At 36.0% G+C, this 25,058-nt stretch overlaps 1 protein-coding gene across 1 annotated transcript in view; it reads left to right on the plus strand.

Annotated features, from left to right (window-relative positions):
* Positions 1-25,058, plus strand: part of LOC132086270 (guanine nucleotide-binding protein G(q) subunit alpha-like) — a 112,514-nt gene that overhangs the window by 60,978 nt on the left and 26,478 nt on the right. Inside the window, exon 3 of the mRNA XM_059491812.1 lies at positions 17,751-17,905. Coding sequence (XP_059347795.1) covers positions 17,751-17,905 — 155 coding nt within the window. The remainder of the gene's footprint in view (positions 1-17,750; positions 17,906-25,058) is intronic.

Genomic DNA, 25,058 nt, shown 5'->3' on the forward strand with positions numbered 1-25,058 from the left:
CACTACACTTACTTTCTAGCTCTAAAAAGAAATATAATCTTTTATAACAAAGCAGATATATTTTTACCTGTTTACAATTTCAGTTATATTTAACACTGTCCTCACACTTTAAAGAGGTTAATACAACTAGGAAGTTGTTTCCTGTATTTGCTCCTTTCTATGTATTTCATGTTTTCTCAAGGAAAAAAATATTTTTTTAATATCTCTAAAATGTTTTTTCTTTGTCATGCAACATTTTGCTGAAGTTGTGCTATTTTATGAAATTTCTTTGTGTTCTACTTAGCATTCCACCCAAGAAGAGTCTGAAAATTTGAGAGTAGCTGCATTTTTGCACATCATTCCAGTTTAATAATTTTATGAAGTTATCCAAGATCCATTTTTATCCGTTGCTTTATATACTTTTTCTCAGCCTAATATGAAGTCAGTCATAAATACCATAAATATTAACTGTGTTGAATACCAGCCTCTTATTTGGCATATATTTCATACCTAGGAGAAATTAGGTGTCAATAGCAGAATGGATTGCCTTAACTGAAAATATTTACATTACATGTAATGACATCTCTTTCAGAATGACCGTGAACCCATAGAATCCATTTGACAGAAGAGATTCTGGATTCATACCAATGTCATGTCTCCCATTTATTGGCTTGAAGTAGTATTCATCAAAAGGTGGTGCTTGTTTGATGATGTAGTACAAGGTGTTGGGTAAGAGGCTGGTGAAGATTAGAAAATCCTGGCAAAGCCACAGTGGTTTCAGTGAATCTACACTGATTCACACCAATTGCAATCCATGCTCAATAATTGCAGATAACTATTATTCTTTCATTCTCTCAAGTTTCAATAGAATTGCAGCTTCTCAATGAAAAGAAACCTTATAATTTAAAAATGTATTCTTCTATTTAGCATTTTGTTTTCATTGTTAGAATATATATAATGCTAATGTTTTCATCATAACAGTTGTTGTATTGCATATAAACAGTATAGCACTACTGTATATTTATTTCATCCAAACTGCCTAAGAGTGACTTAAATGCCCCTTGTTATTCATAGTGTGGTGAAAGGAGTCACTGTTGCCACCAAAGACTAGCTTTCTAACAACATGGTTCCAGAGTTAAACCTCTATTTTGCAGTTTCAGTGTAAGGCTAGAATGTTCTGTCTTGAAGAGATTTTAATATATTCAGAACTCACAAAATAGGGCTATCTAATAAGGAAAGAAGCACTATTGGAAAAACAAGTAGTGTGAAGAGAAACTTCAGGTCATCCAGCGGTAGATGTTTTCAGTTGTATTTTAGTAAGGTACACATATGTGGTCAAATGTAAATACTGCTGAATGGTTACAGAAAGCAACAAATCACTTAATCACCTTCTTTCTTTATTGTGTAATGTGTCATAAAAGGTGTATATGGCATAAAAGGTGTATAGGAGCTGGACCTCTTTCAGCTGCAGAATTTGTTAGAGTGTCTAACTATGAACACTTGTATTTAATTTTCTTCAATAAATAATGTGGAAGAAAGAATGAGAGTATTAAGTTTCTCATACTGATTATTAAAAAAGGGGGGAAAATTTGTCTTGAATCATTATGTTTTGATTCTAGTCAAACCCCTTCTATTGAACTGTAACTTAAGCTCTAATTGTTTAATAAAATGAACCAATGAATCACCATTTAAAGATTTCAGTTTTTCAAAACTTTTTATACAAGTGGAAAAAATATGTAATTGTTCTTGGTTTAGTGAAAAAGGAGCAATATTGATATAACTCTGGGTGTCTCACTTTAAGAGCTGCAAGGACAATAACAGATTTATTTACATACAGGAAGTCTCAGCCTCCATCAGCTTTAGAAAAAGTTTAATGTTAGGCATACAGGAAAGGATGTGTGATAAGTATCTTCATTCAGATATTGTTGTAGTATAGATGTTAGAAATGAGAACACTTAAGAGATTTGGCAAAGGATTATGCATTTTGAATACATTTCTGTTCAAATACATTTCAGTCAGTATTCAAATACTGTAAAATATTTTATGTCAGCAGACCAGTTACATTTCTTAAAAACTCTAGGTTTTAGCTGTTGCCCTTTAAAAGGCAGCATTTCTAGTAGCCATCTCCTCCAAATTGAGGATATCTACACCACAGAAGTTTCTTGGTATTTACCTCATTTATGTTCCATACAATCATTTTTGCATCTTTCCTTCTCAGTTGCTCTTAGTTGGGCAAGGATTGCTATGATGGAGGCAACTGCATTACACCAGATGTTCCTTTTTACCCACTCCTCTCATAATTTTCCACAGTGAAACAGTTAAGGGTGCTTTGTGTCATTTGCCACCTGTATTTGGAAACTGCCTCCATGGTTCTTCCTGTCTGGTGGATTCTTCTTGCAGAAAATATTAATTCAGTAGTTTGTACAGTCCCATGAGTGATAAATCAAAATTATCTAGTTTGCTACAATTTCATGAACATTTATTTTAATGTGGATGTCTAGAGAAATGTATCTACCTTTAAAATTGCAATACCTCACCTTATTCTCAAGAGACCAAAATCACTCAGAAGTCTTTTCCAATATCTCATTCCTGGGCCAAGAAATTGAGAAAATAATAACTAACAACTCCATTAACACATGCCATCTGTGAACATCTCAAATGTCCCAAACTCTAGGTTCAAACTAGGGCAGAGCTCACAGATGAGCAGGAGGTCCATATAAAAACCAAATTTTCATTCTTCCCTCTTTTTTTTTCTGTCATCAGCCTGATCTGAATGAGGGACTGATTACTGAATTAGTATGTCTACACTTCATTTAGTTTTTATGAGGGTTTACATGTTTACATAGACAGGAAAGGAAAATGAAGGAACCTCCTATTTTATTCTTAAAATAGATTTATGAAAAATTAGAGTCCAGTATTGTATTTCTCACTGTTCAAAAAAGTATGCAAAGAAATTTTTAAAAAGGACAAAATATGTTCCATAAGCAATAGCCTAAATTAATTTCAAAATTAATCAGTGAGTATAGCTGCAACAAGCCTAGCACATATAGTTACATTACAGTTGCAATGTAACTATATATATATATGTAGATATCTGTATAATGTATCAAAGAGGAAACCCAAAGCAATTTTTTTAAATTCAGTTCCTCAAGAACTGCATGATAAATGTATGCAGCATTGGAATCCAGTAAATGTGATTCATTAAGAGCTCTCATACTGCTGAAAGAGTGAATTCAATTTAAATATCTAGCTTTTATGTCCAGAAAATAAAGTGGCTGTTCCCATCTACAGTACAGAATTTAGTACAGAATTACAGGAGTTATTTGCCTTTAGGTTCAGTAGACAGTACCTCTTCTTTTGTTTGTTTGATCTTCTTTTTATGTGATAAACTTATGTTCTGGAGTGTAAAAGCTAGTTTACTTTCAAGCTTTGTGAAAGGACTCAGAACAGTTTAACATCTTTAAAGGAAGTTAAGGCATAAATGTCTGGCTCCTGAGCTGTGCTCCAGCAGAAGTTGAGAGAGTGTTAGTTTTGCAGTAACAAATATTTGCAAATAACAAATGTGTTATTTGTTGTTGGGCATTTCCTCAAAGGGGGCTAGTTTATTAGCTTATCTACAAGGCCTTCATCAAACAAAAGAGTTAAAAATTGCAGACAGAGCTCTCAATGAGAGCTGTTCATATTCAATTATTTGTGTATATCTGTTAAGTTTTAAGAGCTTAGTATGGGATAAAAATAAAGTAATGGTTAGTTGAAGGTTATTTGAGGAAACAATTAAGAGGAACATGGTTTGGGTGAAGAAGGTAAACAGTACTGGTGAGGATGCGGTGGTGACAAGTTTGTGAGTGTGTTCATGGTTTGCTGGAATTTTTGCTCTACAGCTTTCACTTTTGCTGGTTCGTCTACTTAATAGTTCCTGATTTCAGAGGGTTGCTGTCTGGTTCCAAAGCTGCCAGAAGTCTATCTTCCCCCAGCAGCATACCATTGCATTAACACAATTGCATATGCTTGATAGTTTTTTATGTCAAAGTCTTCTTCTTGCCAGCTAAGTCATGTTAGTGATAGCTGAGACATTAATCTTTAGGATGATACAGGCAAGGTAATCTATTCTGAATGAGTGATTTCAGGTTTTAATTAAAGACAATGGTTTTTTTCTATGTATTGATCAGAAGAGTGATATCATAGATTTTAGTTAGAAGATGGAGAAGGCCCTTTCACCCATCTCACATGATACCAATGAAAGCAATTTTTATATCAAAGGGTTTTGCTTGGCTCTTTTTTATCTTTCTTTTTTTTTTTTTTTTCTAATTACTCTCTTTATAAATATGCATTTTTCAGGTAAGTCAATAGATACAGTTCACTGTAAGGTCTTGATTCAAGGCACTGAAGCTGCTTTCTCTTTGCCTTTTGGAGAAACTCCAGTGCAGAGTTGAGAAATGTCAGTCTCAGGTCCTCTTTCACGCTATTTCCTCTAGTCACTGTTTTCTAACATAGTTCCATGTTTTCATTTGCACTAAGAATTTGGAACTATTTCCAGCCACACCATTTTAAAGTAGTGAAGCACATATGCTGTGTCTGGCATTTATTCACACTATAAAGTCTTGCTCTTCTACTTCTCCTTAGGTCTGTTCTGTTCCTCTGTGTTCAGCAATTCCCAAAGCCTTGTTTTCTCTTCCAGAGTTACTGTTGCAGTACTGGCTTTGCTGATGATACAGATTGTACCAAAAAACCCCTAGGATTCAGATAGGCTCATTCAGGTAAACGTTGTCCAGAGTAACTGATTTCAAAAGTGTATGATTTCTGAAAATTAAAAATTAGGGTTCGTACAAACCCAGAAGGATCAGTCTGTTTTAAATTTGGAGAATAACTACAATATTATAGCTTGAACAGAAAGTTTTATTTCCTGTGGTATACCTAACACAGTGACTTGTTAGGATTGTAGATGTGAATTACCTTTTTGTAAAATATGTTCCTGTAGTACTTTTGTGTAAAAGGTTTCTGCAGTTTCTTTTAGGTTGTAGTGACTTACTGGTTTCTCACACAGTCATATTAATGTGTGTGGTGTTTGCATATGATTGTAACCAAAGTGATGATGCTTATGTCTAAGGATCAGCTGAATGGACTATTTGTCATCTCTCTGGCAAGCAGTTTCGTAAGTTTTTTTAGAATTAAGTATACATGCTTAGTTATTAGGAAAAGTAAAGATTTAGGATGCAAAGTATTGTTGTCAAAGTTTAGGTGTTGAGATGGGAACTGTAGTGGTGACTTGTTTTGGAGTTTGGGATTGGGGTCAGCCTTCTTTTAAATGTAATCAAAAGGCAATGGAAGCAGGAATTAAAAAAGGGAGATTTCTTCTCGATCATAAATTTTCTTTTCTTCTATCAGCCTTCTTCTTGGTTTATTTATGGTTATAACCCTGTCCAGATTCTTCAGTTTCAGCTTTTCTTTTGCAGCCTGACTGACAACATACTTTAGGGATTACCAAATATAGTACACAATCAAATTCAGTCCCTGGTATTCTGCAAATGCAATTCAGAATTTAATTATGAAAGTATGGAATCAGTGGGCATGCCCAGCTTCTTCTACTCTCTAGGAGCTGTTAGGCATCTCCATTGTTACACAGTTTAGGAGGAACAGCTGCACCTGCTTTTTTGATGCCATTTGCCTATGGATCACAAGCTCATGGCAGGCTGTGACTGTGACACTTGGATGAGTAATTGTGTTCCTCTGAGTTCTTGTTCTGGTTGTCACTTGTTCCAACATCTTTATTTATTTATTCATGTTGGGAGGAAAGACCAGCATTATTATAGACAAGGACTCTGGATGAAAAAAGCTTCTTACATCATCTGTCTTCAGGTTTTTTGGGGCGTGTGTGTCTAAGGTTCAACAGTTGTTTTTCTGTTGGTGTGGGTAATGCTGATACATCACTTGAACATTTAATACTGGGCTGTCCTTATGTGTAATAAGATGGTTTAGGTGATTGAACATGAAAGAAGGCAATATGTGGTGCCTTTACAGTGAAAATAATAGCAAAAAATCTATAGCCATATGGTTAGAGCTGTGTTTCTCTGGTATTCTTATTAAATAAGAAATTCTTTACCTCACCCACTGAATCTCTGTATGAAAGTGGGGAGACCAGTATAGCAGCATCAGTTTAAATATTCTAGGAGTATTTTTAATATTTCCCTGACTTCAGGGTACACAGTCTTTCTTTTATAATTATAATTCTATGATCTTCTGAGAGTAGGAGGTGACACTGCCCACAGGATACTGTCTTTAAAAATGTCATTTCCTTTCCTGTCTCTTCTTCCTTGTTGCCATTATTTTGGATAGGCTTTTTTTGTTTAATCAGTTGGCTGATTTTGCGCTTTTGGGCTTTTTTTGTGGCACATGCAACAGGAAAATGCACTCAGGAGCTGTACTTTGTATGAACAGAAGTAAGACTTGCTGTAAATTAAGGCCATGGAATTCACAGTAATGCTCACAGAAAAATTGCCAGGCATTTTGAACATACCAAACCTGTCATTAGGCAACACAGCCTTTCAAACTACTTACTATGTATGGTTGATATATTTGCAGTATGGTATGATCCAAGACAAGTTAAGGAATGGGATAAATACACCACTTACAGATCTCTGTAAGACCCTGATGGAGTTTGCTTAATTTATTGGGTTCTTGTAGGAGTAGTGATTTCTGCAGTGCTTATTCAGTAAGAATTACAGGAGTTATTTGCCTTTAGATTTCAGTGGACAGAAGATGAAGCTGCAAAACAGCTTAAAAGTTAGAGAACTATATCTTGATGTTTATTTCCTTTCTTCTGCCTCCCCGTTCTCCTTTTTTTCTTGACATGGAAGTATTAGTGTCAGACCAAATACGTTGCCATTGATCCTGTAAGTTGTAAAGGTGAAGAAGGATGCGTGTATTTGAAGGTTGATAATGATTGAGCACTTCATTTATTTATTTTTCCTTGATTAAAGGCTTTGCTTACAGTTACAGCAATGGAGTTGCAAGGAGACATAATAGAATTTGCGGATTCCTGTTAGACAGTAAATTATGTGGGAGAAAAACAAGTAGTGATGCGTCTCTGAAAGCACGGAGACACCAACCACAAATGTATATAAACACAGTTTGATGATACTGCTTATCAAATCCTTGGTCTTTATTGGGTCAGAGTTGAATTGTAGTTAGACTTGTGTTTGCTTGTCAACAGTCTGTATTTTAACAAACCTAGTTAACTTTTTTCTTTGCTAAGGTGTTTTCCAAGTGGGTTGTCAGAGCTGAGGCAGTATTTGGGACCTCTCAGCACTATGCAATACTTGTAATAATTGTGGTGCAGGAGACTGGAGGGGCTTCTGCAGACCAGCAACCACAGAAGGGTGCACAGGCAGAGCTTCTTGTTCTTGTCCAAACTGTTTTATTCTTTATGAGATTTTTTCCCCTCTGTTAAGCTTGACTCATGTGCTGACCCTCTGGGGGAAACACTGTGGATACTTGCAGCTTTCTGCTGCTTAAACTGAAAAGTGTGGCCTAACAAGTGAAAAAGAATTGCTGACCTCACAATGCGAACTTCTTTCCTTAATAGTATGGAATGATTTTACTGTTCAGTGATTAGTGTTTTAGGAAAAGGTAAATGTGATTGCTGATCCAAATTTACATTTGGATAAATACTTCTCTTTGTGGTGAATTACTGGGACCTCTGTATATACTAGTAACTTTCTCTATCATAGCTCCCCTAAATAAGGAAGTACTTTCTGTACTCTGAAAAGCTGAATTTTGAAAAAGAGTAGGACTGAATTTTTCATCAAAGAAAAGGACTGATTACTGTATGGAAAAGAATCTTACAACAGAATTTGATATTCTGTTTTCTAAGGGATTTTTGTTGTGTTTTTTGTTGTGTTTTGCGCTGGTTTGAAAGCAAACCAGTGGGGGATCCTAAGTCAGAAATAAAATTTAATAGGAAAATTAAAATAAATGCAATAATATAGAAACACTGAGAGAGTCAGAATACAACCTGACACCCTGTTAGTCAGGGTGCTGGTAGAAGTCCAATTAAATGGTGGCTGCATTCCTTTTGGAGTAACAAATGTGATTTTGTTGAAGCAGTGTTCCTGTAGAAGGGTCTCATCTTCCTCTGAAGGTCCAGTGGTGGTGTAGATGGGTCTAGTCTTTCTCTGGGAATCCAGTGGGAAAAGGCTGACTGTGATGTTCCAAATACCAGATTTTTATCCAGGTAGGAATGCTTGGTTCCTCCCCCTGGGTGGAGCATCTCCCAATGGGATGATGTAATTTTATCAGTCATGCAGTGAGACTCAATGGCCCATTAGCAGAAGATATCTTCCTGGAGAGAGGATGGGTCCTGGAAGAGATAAAGAACACTGCTCCACCTGGTTTTAAGAGGTGGTAATAGAATACTTGCTTCTGGTACATCTTGCATTGCAACCTAAGACAGTTTTTAAAGCCTCATTCTAAAATTTAAAGCAATTCAATGTGAAGCAATTTAACAGCTACAACAACGAATGTGCTATCAAAGGAAGTCACTGAAATGAAGATGCAGGGGAAACAGCACTGAAATCTTTGGAAAACATAAGTTCTGTGGTTCCTTTGTCCTATCACACAAATAAGACAAAGTTTAGTATTTTCTTAGAATTGTAGTGTGAATTTTCTAGCTTTCCATCAATTGATTTTTAAACAATTAAACATAAAGCCACCCATGTGATGCCACTGTAGTGAATTCTTCATCTACTGTAAATTCACTATAATCCACAGCCAGTCAATTTTGGTTAAAACCCAGTTTTGATGGTATGACAGATTGCAACTGAGAGTACTTTTATATAATAGTAGTTGCTCTAACATTGTTATGTTGATGCATTTAGATCACAAAATTCAAACTTTATTACAAGGAGCATTCCATATTACATTACATGGTTACCAGGTTAGCATGCATCACTAAGTGTTCTCTCTATATCTATTCAGTGTTGACCTTTTTAACTAAATCTGTAGTTTAAATCATTTGAATATATATTACTAAGAGCATGAAAGTAGTAGTGTGAAGGAAAGCTCACCAGTGTACAAAGAAAGTGGCAGAGCCATGTCCTTATCATGTATTCTCCAGCTTTCTAGCCTTTTAAACTTTTACCCTCCTCTGATAGCATTTCCATGTTAGGATTTGTGATGACAATTGTGGAAGAGGGCTTTGTCCTCCGCACGTCTCCTGCTGCTTTGTATATATCATTGCAGAGATTGTTGAAGGACATCAGTGGTCACATACCGAGATGCGCAAACTGCCAGGTGCTGTGACGTGGGCTGTCAAGTCGGTCACCATCAATACAAATTTGAGTGATTGTGGGGCTGTGGTGCTTTGCAGATTTAGTAAACAACACTTCTGAAGAAGGTGTTGGGTGGTTGCAAAACCAGTATAAAGCTTACTCTGATTCCTCCCCTCCAGCATTGCTCTCTTTTATTTGATTAATAATGTCCTGACCTACCTGCAAAAATGCAAAAGTGTTCCTAGTTGGAGATGTGTTCTGCAGGTGGGGATTGCATTAAATCAATGTATTATAATTATCCACTGAAGCTAAATGTTATTAATATTTAATCCAATTTGTGATTCATTTTATGGCAGAAGTCTGAAACAAAATACTTATTTACCCTGTCTAAAAAGTAATTAGGGTTATTTTCATATTGATAGTTTAAAGCCACTGAAGAAAAAAATTTTAATGATAGCATCAGGTATCTTAATAATAACTTAAAGCAAGAGGGCTTTGCTAGCTTTTTTAACAAAATCCTGCCTTTTTTTCTTACAGTGAATTAATTATTTTGTTTTAAAGACTAATTGCAGGTTATTTTTGTTAACCATTCAGTTCAGTCTTACTATCAGCATTTGAATTAATACTGCAATTACAACTAGAAATGTTTCTTTGTGTGTGTGTTGTAGTTGCCTGCTGATTTCCTAAGTAGCTGCCTGTCTCTGATAATACTTGTGAACGGGGTAGATAAGGCCTGTTAATAAACGTTCTTTCTGGATAGCAGGATATAACTCAAACAGCATGTCTTTTCTACATCAACAGCTTCCCTAAATTAACTTGATTAATTTGTTTTGAAAATTTTCTGGGAAATTGCCTTGGACATTTCTGAAACTAACAAACAACAATAACGGACAGAATTAAGAGGGTAAATTTAGATATTTGTGGCTAAATAGAACCTGTTGACTCCAGGAGACGCGATGTGATGTCTGGATGTGACTGTTTACTTCATCATTCATGTTCACTTTTAGATTTTCATCTCGTTGCTTAGAGAATCTCCAGAGTATATTGAAGAGCAGGCTTAGGTGACTGAATTCAGAAACCTTGCTATACTAGTAATGAGGACAGTTTTTCTCAATAGACTGTTTGTGATTTCACACCTGTGTTATTCACCCCTCACTTCTTCCAGATGAAATTTAATCAAAATTAATTCAAAAAAGCCCTCAATTTTGTTTACCTTCGCATAGATGTCATTCTTATTGAAAGCACAGGCTTTCAAATAAATCATGTAGGTTATTAAAAATGTACTATTAGGACACTAACATAACCCTTCAAAAATCTATTTCCTCTCATGTGATGACTGATGGTACCTTTATAAAGAACATGCCTTATTTCTCCTGAGAATCTCATCCAATTGTGCTTTGGTGGTTAAATAACCTGTCCAAATGGTTGTTTAAAAGGCCACTGTGACCTCTCACTGTAAATATTAAATAGTTAATAAGCTGAGTTAATATTTGAAAAATACAAATGAATCAATTTTACACACGCCAGGCAGCAAAGTGAGTAGCTTTTCAAGCTCTTAAAAATAGACAAATTGTTTCAATATTTTCAGTCTTGTAAAGATGTGTTTTATTGGTTATTTCTTCCTCCTTCCCAAAGATATAAGTTGGCAGCATATTTCAGGACTGGTGTTTGCTTGAAGCCTTGAAAGGGGAGTCAGCAGTGTTTTGCCGTCCTCCTTTAAATAAGCTCTTCTTGGCATCTGATATCAGCCAGCACAAATACAGTCCATTTCTAGGAACAGAGAAGATAGTACCTAATTTATAAGGAAGCTATCACTTTTTTAGGTCACACATGGCATAAAACTTTATTTTAATTTTCCCTCAAGGCTTTTTTCAAATAGTTACTCATCACTATGGTATAATATGTCTGTGGTTTCTCTAGAGAAAATATTGTTGGCTTGCTATCTTTAACATCTTGGGGTTAAATTGATTCTTGTATGACCCTGTTCTAAACAACAGCTTTTCATCTGAGATTACATTTTGCCCCCTTACTTCAGTCTTGCCAACTCATTGTTCTAAACATCTAGGGATTAATGAGCACACTCAAAATAAGTAGGTGATAGGGTGTCATGTATCTTTGCATGCCTAGGGTAAGTCTGAAGCTCACTTTCAGAGTTTACTTCCAAGAAGTGAGGTAATTGTTTAGAAGGACAATCTTCTTGGTTGGACAGCACACAAATACAATCATTTAAGTTAGTTGCAATTTTACAGAGGAAAATTTCTGCTGGAACCACTCATTATTTTGAAAGGGACCCTCCCAGTTCTCTGATATTTCTAGAAATACCAGTTTGAAATAACTGCCTCTGCTCTTATGTATTAGTCAGTAGAGGGCACTCTGCTTCTTTGAAGGTAAAAAAGTGTGACTTAAAATTATGGAGGCAAAATTCTTTTCTTTTGTGTGTGGTTTTTTTTTTAACTTATCACATCTGACAATTTTAATTAGTATGAGTTGTATAGAGGATTATTTTTCCACGTAGTACTTTCTCTCCTGAATTGAAATTCAGATGCAATTGCACATTTTCTTGTCCTGGTTTAATCCCAGTCTAGTGCTACATACCACACAGGCACTTGATTGCTACATCCATGGTGGGGAGAAGATTCAGAGAAAAAAATATTAAACCTCATGCGCTGAGCTGAGAGCAGTTTAATAATTGAATCAAAATAAAACATCATAATAATAGGAATGAAAAGGAGAGCAAGAGAGGAACAAAACCCAAGAGAAACATGACATGCCCAGAACAACTGCTCAGCACCTGCTGAATGATGCCTAGCCCATTGCCCAGCAGTGATCAGTGCCTCTCAGCCGCCTTTCCTTGGTTCACATACTGACCGTGACATTCTGTGGTATGGAATATCACCTTGATAGCTCAGATCACCTGTCCTGGCAGTGCGGCCTCTTAGGTTCTTGTGCACCTGCTGGCTGACAGAGTATGGGAAATTTGGCTTAGAGTAAACATACTTAACAGCAAGTAAAACATCAATGTGTCATCAAGTTTATTGTCATACTAAATCCAAAACTGTACCAGCTGCTGAGAGGAAAACTATCCCAGACGAAACCCGGACATTCCCTTAAAAGGAGCTTGCTGTTTGTTTCCCTGTGCCCTAGGTTCACCATAGGTTCTTCTCTAGGTCTGAAATGCAGTGCAATTCCTGCAGTTTCTTTGGGTAAGCAAATAGATGCTTAACTGTCTGAATCAACTGGCCGTGACATCTGTGAAGAGGTGCATCATCTTCTCAGTTCTAGGTGTTTGAATCCATGAGACCAAGCAAGGCTGTTACTGCTTGTACTCTTAAAAAAAGTCTGTAGTGCAGGACCAAGGCGCAGGAGTGAGGCTTGTGGGAGATCTGTTCAATGGTACGCTTGTTAAATAAGAATTCTAGTACTGGAACATTGTCCTTCTATTTTACTTCTTTTTAATGCACTTAGTTGTGTACTGCAGTGATTGACTGAGGTAGCAGATTCTTGGAGGCTTGTGAAGTACAGAATTTTGCTTGCAGATGGAAAGAAAATTTCAGCATGTCCATGTTTCCACTACATTTTCTTCTGTAAATTCAGCTGAACCACTATACAAAAATCTGGCTGAAAAGTGTACCATTTGCAAGACTTATCGAGCACTGTTCTTTAAAAACAGTGAAGCATATTATAAACATCTAAAAACTGAGATATTTATGAAGTAGGAGAAATGTTTTGTTATATGTTGTGTGTACAATAATTATTTGTAGGATTATAGCACAATAATTGTTGGATGATCTCAGCTTAAAAATTGTCCTTGGGAGAAAAAAAGAAGACAAAGAGCACACCAAAAAAATAGGAAAAAATACTTATAACATTGATATCTTTCTGAAAATATTATTGTAGATATGTAGAATAGCCTGGAAAAGATCATCTAGTTTCAATTCTCCCTGCTGTGGATGAGGACATCTTCCACTAGACCAGATTGCTTAGAGCTCCATGCTTGAATGTGTTTTTGTAAACATTCAAGGATTACTTGGTGATAATACTATCTTTTTATAGATGGAGCAGTAATTTAGATAATTCCTTTCAACTACAAAAATTGTTGCGAGAGGAGAGCTTGTTGCCAGTTCTTGCCTATGCTTGTTCAAATCTGAAACGGTTTTTGTTAGTTTCTGTCATTGAAGATTTGAATTAAATTTGTAAATAGGTTTCATTGCTAGAAGATTATTTCACTTGTTTTCTTTGTCAGTTATTAATTGTGAGGACTTGATGAGATTGTCATTTGTTGCTAGTGACTATGTCTAAAAGAAAAAGATTTGGTTTAGTTTTATGTTCAGATTATCAGTGTTAGAATTCAAAAGCTAAAATTAAATTTTAAAAATGTCAGAACATTATCAGGTATATTCCATGGTATCCTTGGGAATCTTAAGGATTTATCTGAACCAAAGTGTTAATCTCAAAATTTCATCAGCTGCTGAAAACCTTTGAAAAATTGTCAGTCAAAGTAATACTTGGAAAACAAGTCAAAATGTGACCTAATGAGACTGTTTACTATTTAAACCCAGTAGTAACTTAGCAAAAATAAATTTTTGCTAGTTGTTTTGGATCTCTCTTTACTTATATGGACTGTATTTTACTCATTGCTCTGTTTTCTTTAAAAAGGAATTTGGCAAAGCCTGGAGAATAAGTTGAACTTGTGAATAAATGTCATAGACTCCTAATCAAGTAGTTAAATATATATAAATTAAACGTGTAATTGAAGCTATTGTTTACAATTAGAATAAAATTGCAAATAAAATTGGGGTTTGTTTGGGTTTTTTGAACTATTTTAGAAGTGAATGTAAACAAGTAGGATGTTTAGGCAGACTTGACTAATTTCAGGGCAGAATACCTCATCTCCTGCCAACACAAAACCAGCTCTTTGGGGGTGAATTACTGAAGCAGTGGAAAGGATGTAGCAGTTAGTTGATCCATAGAGATATTTCAGAAAGTCAGCTGTAGAATTTCCCCAGCTCTACAAAGCAAAAGTGTTTTCCATAGAATAAAGCTGTTTCTTTTTCTATCCTCAACAGCAAAAATGACACATTTTTACAGCACACATCAGGAAAGTATTCACTAGTTGCAAAACTTCAGGACCAGTGTGTGAAAATTTCATGTAAGGTGCTACATTTAGTACCTGCAGGAGGTATGAAAGTGCCTAATTTATAACCTGTTGCAAATGTAACATGCCACACACACAAATGTAAATATTAGTTATTATTTTTTTTGTGATAGATTTTTGCAACCTGCTGTTCAGTTTTGCACTGATGTCATCTTCCAGCTTAGCTCTATAGTTATGCCAGTATTTGAAGAGTGTAACACCCTATGCAGTCATTGGCAAGCAAAGTTGTAGCATTTAAAAGTTGTAATGCTTAATGATCTCACCTTCTAAGAAAGAAGTAGGCAAATGTCTTGAAGATCTGGAGAATTAGAGGTCTGGAGAGTTAGAGGTATGAAACTTTTAAAACAGAGGATAAAAGAGCCTCTAATTTTTGATTATTAAATCTTCATATTTTAGTTTATAGGTGGAACAACTAGAGAGAGTGAAAAATATAAAAGGATGATTAATATTTAGAGTCATAAGGTGAAATTTCTCTTTTGCCTCTGTCATCACTGCAGTTGAGGAGGTTATTGCATTATCTCTATGGCGTTTTAAGTCTTTTGTAGCAGAGAGAGAAAGTGAGATGTTCCCCCTCTCTTCAAATAACAGGTATTTTTTGTTTCAGACTTTTTTTCTTCATATACCAGCAGCACAGGGAATAAAAGATGACTAGAAATTACTGTAATGTTTTTCATTAAAGGTAGTCAAATAATTTCAAGTATTAGAATATGTTTCAATTTCATTTTGCTTTTGAAAACAAGAGTTATATCTGTATTTTACATCAAGCCTCAAGTCTCTGAAGTACCAATATATATGAAATGGTATTATATCCCTGGTGAATTGCTTTATATACCAGACACAGACAAAACATTGGAAATACTTTGGTAACTAAGATTTCCTTGGAGGTGAAAAAATGCCCCACAATATACTGCATTATGTTAGTAATTTTTGCAGATGTAAGATTTTTGGGTTGTTCCGCAGAAATGGCATACAATTTCCTGCCTTCATGGAAGAGTTTACTTCCTTCATGGAACTATTTACCTGCACAGTTTTCATCTGCTTATTCCATACCTTAATTCTTGGGGATGTTTTGCAAATAACAAATTTGGTCATAGAGTCATAAAAATATGATTTAATTATGAGAAGTCATGAGAATTGTGTAATACTTAGAGTGCAAGTTGTATACACTGTTTTCATTCCCCTGTTTGTGTTGTATTTTAAACATTTGAGTAGCCCTGTAATGGCATTCCTAAGGTGACCATAGATCCATGTCCCAGGCTGGTTTACACAGGCTCTATGTATGTTTCTTTGAAATTCTGATGGATTTCAGTTCACCCAGCTGAGATGTCATCCTTTTACTACGAGGAAACAAAGAAGCTGTTATACACCCTTATTTCTCCCTTTGTGCCTTCATTGTTGTTTATATCTTCATGTTGCAAGTGGAGCCATGGTGAGGAAGATGCTGCTCTAACAGGTTTTGTGAGGGTTTGACAGCCTTATATGTAAATTACCATATAGCACATACTGACTGTCTGACAGCTGCAGCATTCTCAGTCTTTAAGTGTTACAGTAGACATCCATAGTTGCATTTAAGTTCAATTTACCAGAAAGTGTTGGGATCATCCAAAGTTGCTGTGCCATTTTTATTCTGTAGCTGGGGTTTTAAAATGTGGTGATTATCCTGCTCTGCACTATCCTTTGAATGGCCTTCCTTTGAGTCTAATGTGTAGTTTTGAGTGCCGGAATACACAAATATTAAACTATTAGGGAGTGTCCAAAAGGGGGGCCATGAGAATGGTGAAGGGCCTTGAGGGGAAGCCGTGTGAGGAGTGCCTGTAGTTGCTTGGTCTGTTCAGCCTGGAAAACAAGAGACTAAGGGGAGACCTCATTGCAGTTACAACTTCCTAGTGAGAGGAAGAGGAGGGGCAGGCACTGAGCTCTTCTTTGTGGTGACAGTGACAGGACCTGAGGGAATGGCATGAAACTGCAACCCAGGAGTTTTACACTGGATATTCTGAAGATTACACTGATTTAAAAAAAAAGGCAAACCAAAGAGAGATGACTGATTTAGTTCCTCCTATAGCTGGAAAAGTGAAATACATTTTTGGCATTAAATATTTTTATTTACTCAGTTTATTCAGCTAACTGTTATTGTTGTCATAACCAATGAGGTAGTTCAGGAAAATATATACAGCATTTTTGTAAAATCTAGTTTAATTTAAATGCACACAAGTAGCCAAAGGAAAAAAGTGCTTCACAGTAGTGAAATGCCAACTCACTGGTCTTATGCAAATCTAACCACCATTAACGTAGTCCTACAAACCAAAGAACAGAGAAAATATGAACGTTTTTCTTAGTAATAGTGCTGAGTTACTAGAACTTTCTCAGCTCTTTTGAAGTAGATTCTGTAGGACCAGGTTTTTCCTAGTGGCTTGGAAATTATTTTGCATTGGGAAAATGGAAATTATTTTCCATTACTTTCCCATTACTATAAAAATAAGAGATGATAATAAAGAAAATAAGTAGAAGACTGAGGTGATGAAGCCTAAAAACAAAAAAACCCACACTATTGTAAGTATATAATGGATTGTGGCAAAAAGAGTATTGCCAGGAAAACCAGCATAAAGCTGTAATACAATTGAAGCTCAGAATCAGTTTTTAACCCTGCTCATAGTTTTCTGAGGGGAATAAAGAGGGAGAAAACATGGTTGCTATTTCAGTATCTTCTCAAGTGGTGATATCGTGATTACAAAATTCCAGTTTCCGTATTCTGAAATCTTTCTTTAAATACTTATAGAAACCCATGAAGAAGATCCTAAATGTATGAGACGTGGTTTTCCAAAAATAGTTGATTAAGTGTTTACAAGATTTCTGGTAAATAAAAGGAGACATTCTTATATTCCCAGAAGGCCATGGAAAATATTGTCTGCTGTTGTCAAAATTGTAGTGAACTGAACAGCCATCTACACCATCTAGATGTTGGTGAAACAACTGAGTTGAACTATCAGTAGCCAGATCTTAATGACCAGTTTGAATTTGATGGTGCTTACAGAATCCTTCTGTTTTGTCTGTTATTTTTATTTTTTTCTTTGTTTTAATGTTGTGGTAACAATTGCTGGTGTCCCAAAAGAAAGAAGTCTAAGAAGATGCAATTTTCCCAAGAGCAACTTCACTCCCTTTGATGTTAGCTTAAAAGTTACCTCCTTTTTGCATCTTCACAATCATCTTCATGATATTTGATTTTTCAAATTTAAATTCGTGTTGGTGATATAACCAATGTGAAGAATTATAAATCTTGTTAATTGTATATGAGCTGACTGCAAACATAGAAAATTAGGTACATTTTTACTGTTTTGTTTGCTTTGAATTAGGTTCATGCACTATTAGTTCGAGAAGTTGATGTAGAGAAGGTGTCAAGTTTTGAGAACCCATATGTAGATGCAATAAGAAGCTTATGGAATGACCCTGGAATTCAGGAGTGTTACGATAGACGACGGGAATATCAATTATCAGATTCAACTAAATAGTAAGTACATGGTAGTTATGAACATCTGTATATAATTTTCTGTTTCTAACAAAGTAATTTTTACTTTTTAGCATGTTGTACTATATGTCTGTGTGCATGTTTGTATGTATATGCAGCACAAGCATAGCTGAATATAAATTGAATTAAGGAGTGGTATACATCTATTTTAGAATTATACCTGTGCTTATTTTACAAAATGATAGTTGTGATCATACAAAGTCTTAAATTAACATTCAAACTAGGGATGATTAATTTGGGGGGGAATTTTTGTTAAACCTAGTCAACTTACTCTCTTCCAACATATAATCACAAATGCAAGATATGCAAAAATAATTTAATGTAGTGTGACAGTAGTGAATACTGGGAAGTGCAGCCAAAGTAGACCTCCATACAATTCATAAAAATTGAAATATCCAATAACTTCTATTTTCCAGATTTTCTGGTTTTCCTCTCTGGCATTTGCAGTCTTAGTGGTGAGGTAAACAGTACTAAACAAAGAGATTTGTTTTATACTGTCTTTTAGAACTGTCTTTCTATTATGGAAACAAATTCTAAACTTTAAAATGGCTGCCAGGAAGAAATCAGTTAATCAAGTTAAATTGTTTGTTCTAGAGCAACAATAATAAAAATGTGTATGTGACTAAAAACTATCTGAAATGTTACCTTTTTCTTGGGACTGGGATCTGATTAGAAAAACATGTGAAATTTGTCATTGGAATCTGATGTCTGCCAGAGGTTTACTCCATGAATCTTAGTTATTTTTTTAGTGATGTGGCATACAGCTCAGGTGAAATTTGTCATTTGCTGTCAAAGAAACAGATGATGGCCTTTTGATGTTGACCTGTGCTACAGAGCACAGCTTGGTTTGTTGTTAAAGCCGTGGCAAAAACCTCCACGGGTTCTACCTTGATTTCTGTATTAGCTATGAAAAAAAATTATTCCAGTGACATAATTCCAGTCTCCATTTGGCATGTGTATGTGGATGGAAGCCTCTCACTTAGGAAAGCACAATGAAACTTCCATTAAGCTCATTGTAGCAGGACATTAGACATGACAGGTGTGGAATGACATTTATCTGCATAGTAGTCTAAGCATCCCTATCTAGTACCGCACTTTATAAGGGAATTAGACAAGACGAACTTACTAGGATCTTGCTGATAGAATTTAGGCAGCTGAAGACTATGGATGCATGACCTAAGTCTCCTCAGATCCGTTGCAATGTTATCACCACACCATGACTTCCCTTTGCCCTGAGCATAGGGCTTCTGTTGTCCTGTGCAGTTCTCTGTCCTGGTTACCTTCCCAACCCATCATTTTTACACATACATTTTTGTGTAGGGTGGTGCAAAGCACAATGGCATCTCTCTTGTATTGCTCAGATTCTCACTGTCCCCAAACATACCATACTGTGTTTTGGTTTTAGGTGGTAAGGAAACAAATATAATATTGCATAAAGAGAAAAATTTCAGGGTGCATAAACAGTGATAAAAAAATTTTAGAGACACGTTACTAACAACATATTTTCAGGTTGTTTCTGTACTGAAATGAGTGGCAGGGTTAACTAGAAGGTGAAGCATCTTATATTTTGAATTTCTTGTATTTGTAGGTCCTAACCTTATTTCCACAACAGATGAGATACTGGTTTTAAAGTTGAAGTAACTATGTATTTTGTGTGCTCTACCTTAGAGGCTAAAAATAGGATTACTCTCCTAAGTAGGAAACAATGATCTGATGCTACTTCAGATCAGATTGTGCTGAATACCGTAGTTTCGATCTACTTTTAATAAATTGGCACTGTAGTGGATCTTTTGGGTAGCATTAAGAATAGTAGGGAATAATCATTAAGTAGCTATTAAAAAAACCTTCTAGTACATTGTCTTGCGAAAGGTACATGTACTAGTTGATTGGTTATTTCTTAAGCTCAGCATGTTTAGCAGTCTACCATGAGTTTGTGGAGATTTGGTGGCTTTATTGTAGTTCATACTATGGATTTCAGCAAAATCTTTTAAATTAGACTTGTTAATCACTGTATATGAGTATTTAGAAAAGCCTCTATGTATACTTATGCTTGCAAGTAGAATTTTTTCTGGGTGTGGAGGTCCACTATAAAAAATCAGCAAACACAAAAGAAATGTTGTTTCAAAAATACAGTATGTGTGTTTACAATTAAAACACCCAAACAAATTCATTAACACTATAAATGTCACAAAGCAAGGAAACAAATTGGTTTAAAGCTACTACTGGGATTCACAAGGCAGTAAGACAGAAAAAAGCACTTGATGCTCATTGTCTTCTGACTTGATGTATAAACCAGAATAGTTTGTTGTCCACCAGCTCTCATCTTAGCATATGTGCCAGTATCTGGTAAATGTATGTGTCAATGTCAGGTGTGTTCTTCATTCATCCCTTGCACAAGCCTCTCATCTTCTCAGTAGTTTTCCACTGTTTTTGTAGTAGTAGTAGCAGTAGTAGTGGTAATAGTATTTTCAGTCTGCTGCCTATATTGCTCTTTTCTGCCATCAGTCTTCAACAAGGTTGAGTGCTGAGTGCTGCCCTTGGGTCACAAGGCCAAGGCAGTGATACAGGCAGGGGCAGAGTAGCTGGAAAGCTGCCCAGCAGAAGATGACCTCAGAGTGCTGCTTGACAGCAGATGAATATGAGCCATCTTCTGGCTGAGAAGGCCAATGGCATCCTGGCTTGAATCATATATAGTGTGGTCATCAGGACCACATCTTATTTCTTGTATCAGAAGGACTGTGGAAGGGTTTGTCCCCCTGCAGTCAGCACTGCTGAGGCCACACCTCAAATCCTGTGCCCAGTTCTGGCCCCCTTACTGCAGGACAGACACTGAGGGACTGGAGCATGTCCAGAGAAGGGGCACAGCCCTGGTGAAGGGTCTGGAGCACAAGTCCTGTGAGGAGCAGCTGAAGGTGGGGGTCTTTAGCCTGGAGTAAAGGGGGCTCAGGTGTAAACTTACTACCCTCTACAACTGCCTCGAAAGGAGGAGGTAACCATCTGGGGGTCAGACACTTTTCCAGGTAACAAGAGATAGGACAAGAGGACAGAGCCTCAAGTTGCACCAGCTGAGGTTCATTTTTCTGAGCATTAAGAATAATTTGGTCTTGGAAATAATTGTTAAGTATTGAAACAGACTGTTCAGGAATTGGTGGAGTCACCATCCTAGAGTTGTTCAAGAAGTAATTGGATGTTGTACTTAGTGCTATAGTCTAAGTGACAAGGTGGTGATTGGTAAGTGTTGGACTTAATGATGTTTGAGGTATTTTGCAATCTAAATTATTCTCTTACTACACATAGTCTTTTTCCTGTTATTTTATTGTTTCTAAATTACGTTTCAGGTTTCTATTATGTCCTGTATATCATACTACTTTCACTTTCTGCCATCTTTTGACCCGTTTTGTCATTCTTTGTCATTGTTAGCTTCATTTTTGATGTGCTCTAGAAGAATACACTCAGTGTATGTTTACTAGAAGAGGTGGGGGTAGTGTCTAAGAAAGAAAATTTTCTGCATTATGGGAGTCAATTTGAACTTCTTGGAGGCTTAACAAATTAATTCTATTCTCTTTCCTGACCATTGAATGCTCCAAAGCTTGGATGTTCATGTTGTTTTAAAATCAACTTTTAGACTTCTCTGTAGTAAAGTCAAGAGCACCTGAGGTATATAGAGGTTATTTGCTTTCCATGTGCATTACCTGGTGACTTAGCCACTTAATTACCATCAAATTAGTTCCCTTTAAGATGCTGCTTCACAGTGTGAGACAGATGTAAACTAACATGGAGAATTGCTTTTAGTAGTAGGTATGTGAGATAAGATGAGAGAATTCAGAATATGCTGTCCCAGCTGCCTAGACCTTAATCCAAATGTAAAAAAGTTACCATTAAACAGTTTGATTGTATCATACTTTTTCAAAGCCTAAGGAAAGGAGAGCCAATAGCCTTCTGTGTTGGAGAATTTGGGTTGCAATTGGAATTTTTGAAAATTCTTCACCATTTTTCTCCAGTATGGCACTAAGGGTTTACCATTCATTAACAAAATGTAGGAAGTGTCAAGACCTAGAAAGTGTCCCAGAGCCTTGCTTGGCTCAGACTTTTAATTTCATCTTTTTCTAGCCACATGAAATTGAAGTATTTGGCTGCTGTGTACCTCCAGCTAAGGACTTCCTAATTGCTACAAGCACTGAGAATGTCTGTTTAGTTTCCCTTCCGTGGCTATGTTTTCTAACACTTCAGAAAATTAAGTTTAATTTTCCCATTAGTGTGTTAGCTATGCCAGTGGATATCTATAGCAGATTTTGTTATTATATAATGTACTGCTTCTTTAGTCATGCATGCCATTGCATTCTCATGCATGTATAGTCTTTCAGGCTTTTGTTTCTGGACAGTTAGTATAGAAATGCAGATTCCCATACTTTACTGTGTAATATAAGAGCTCAAGTGTGTGAATATGAGGTCATTTACCACATATCACTGATTTTTAACTGGAAAGAAAGATATGAAACCTAGTGATGTCTGCTCAGTAAAGTACACCTTTTGTAAAACTTGTTGCAGGAGGTGTAAGGCTTTGGTCATCTAGTAATTTTTCTATGACAGTACTCCATTTAGGTTTGAAGTATTTTCAAAACTTTGGGTAAAAAATTCATTTATATCTGTCATCTAAAACTATCATCTTCCTTCTGTGTTACTTTTCTGAAACAGGTAAATTTCAGTGGAACTAGCCCCCTTTAAATACAATGTGCTTTGGGGTACACAGGAGGGCAAGAGCAACCCATAAATATTAAGTTTTTACTAATGCAGTTTACTCCATTTCTTGGCATTGCCTTTAGCAATAATTTTTTCATTTCATAAAGGTCTAGGGCACTCTTAGAGCATGATGGGTCTCTCAGAAGTAGTAATAATGTCTGAAATTGGGACCTACTATGAAATTGAACTGATAGCAAGTTCTGAACAACTGTCTGGGATATTTGTGTGGCAGTCATTAGACTGTAGTGACAAATATAGTCATATAGTGATAATTTAAAAGATGCATAAGTACATTATTATTTAATAAACTGCTTATTAGTACTTGCTTACTTTCATTTGTAAAAATATACCTGAAGGTCCTAAACCTATACTTGAGGGCAATTTGTGTTGTAGAATTGTAGATTCTGCTTTTGTGTATTCTGAGTTTGCACAGCCTTACGTGCGGTTTAGAGTAAAGTAGAAACAGCAAATAAAAATGAAAGTCTTGAATTCAAAGATCAAGTACTAGCAGCAGAACTATGATATAATCCTATCTTATGCTTTAGATATAGTCCCAAAAATAAAAGCAATGTCTGAAGAAAGATGGGATGTGCATACCAAAGTACTGCTTCCCATACAAAAACTGCAGCTTATACAACACAGCTTGGGAAATTCAAAAAGGAAAGAGGGACCATGTAAAGCAGTATACAGTATGTGTTTATTTCAGGATATTTTTTTTGATGCAGCACCAAACATGTTCTTAATGACTGTATAATTTTTACACCACAGTTCATAAAAAGAAAAATTTGCATGAGTATTTGTTTCTTTTTTGACTAATCTTTTTAGCCTTTGTTAATGTTGGCTTTTAGTGAGGTAGGAAATTGAGGAAGACAACTAGGTAGGGCTTAGGTGGAATATGGATTAAAAAACTGCTGTGCCAACATCTTCCTACCTCACTTCAAACTATAGATTAAGATAAGATAGTTCTGGAAACTGGCAATTTACTTCAACTTTTCATCAATGGTGTAGAGTCTTAGAAACACAAACCTCTACAGACGTTCTGAGAACACAGCCAGTACTTGTTTACATTTAGTTTTGTATGCTGAAAATCAATTCCATTTACTGGACTGCTGCCTCTCAGCATAGAGAACACTTGTGTCAATTATTCTGGCAGCTCGGTGATGCAGGAAAAATCCTGCTACAGCAGCTTTAGCATTTTGCATATCTGCTGTTGAAAGTCAAGCCAGTTGCATGTTTTCTCTAAGAAGCAAAAAAACAAAGGCTTTTGTTTTTCAGCACATGGTCCAAATTAGTGCTAGGGGTTTTAGGAGAGTGGCCTCATCAACTGGCTCAAAGTTTTGCAGAACAAACTAAAAAAAATCCAACCCCACCCCAAAACCACACCAAACTCCAGCAATAGTATGTAGTATAGCTCCACCCCGCTCCAAAACAGGCAGGCTCCAAAGGACAGAGATATATCAAATCTTGTTTATTATCTTGCCAAATTATCCATTGTCATAGACTTAGGTTAGGTTTCTGTTTTCTCTTGCACTGCTGTTATCTGTGTATGAAATAGAGCGTTTCAAGAGGGTCATACCCATGAACTATCTTAATATTAAGGAAAAATATGGTTTTTTGCATTAAACCTCTGAACTTTGGGGTTGAAAAGATGTAAATGTTTATTGTTACTATCATACCAAAATCTCTCGTCATTGAATGCAATGAGAAAACATAAAACATTTGCATGTGAAATGTTTCTGGTAAGGCTTGCTTTTATAACTGTGATTATACTGAAATCATCAACAAACTCTTCCCTGTACTCTCATTCTCACCATAAACATGTGTTGGCTGGTTGGGTGATAACAAATCATCCTTACTGGTTTTATACTGACCTTTCTATCAGTGTCAATAATTACTTCTGTCTCAATGTTTGGTTTTATTGAGAGGTTTATAACATAACGTTTCTGGTATGGTGCCAGTCAGATCCTTTCTCCTCAGCAGTGTGTTACAGATGCATTCTGCTCTCCAGAGACTTCTGTGCTCAAAATGTCTCTCAGACTCCTAAGCCCAGGGTTTGATAGTGTGCCAGTGAGTGTTAATTCAGCACCTTGCTACATCAGTTTTGCCTGTTGAGTTTAAGAAAAGTTGTTAGACAATACTGATGAGCAGACTAGTCTCATTTTTAACCTCAGATAGGGAAATTATGTTAGAGATGTATTGAAGGCTGTATCCTTTCTACCTTTGTCTGCCCATGCCTTACTGCCTGCATGTGATCAAGTAGGTTATACACTAGTATAGAACTAGAACAAAGTTTAATGTTACATAAATTCATCCTATGAATTCCTTAGAAAATGCTTCTTTATCACCTGATTACTTGGAAAAATCTGACCTCAAAGATGCTGGTAAGTAGTAGCTC

The sequence above is a fragment of the Ammospiza nelsoni genome, chromosome Z (assembly GCF_027579445.1).
Source record: "Ammospiza nelsoni isolate bAmmNel1 chromosome Z, bAmmNel1.pri, whole genome shotgun sequence".
Lineage (NCBI taxonomy): Eukaryota > Metazoa > Chordata > Aves > Passeriformes > Passerellidae > Ammospiza > Ammospiza nelsoni.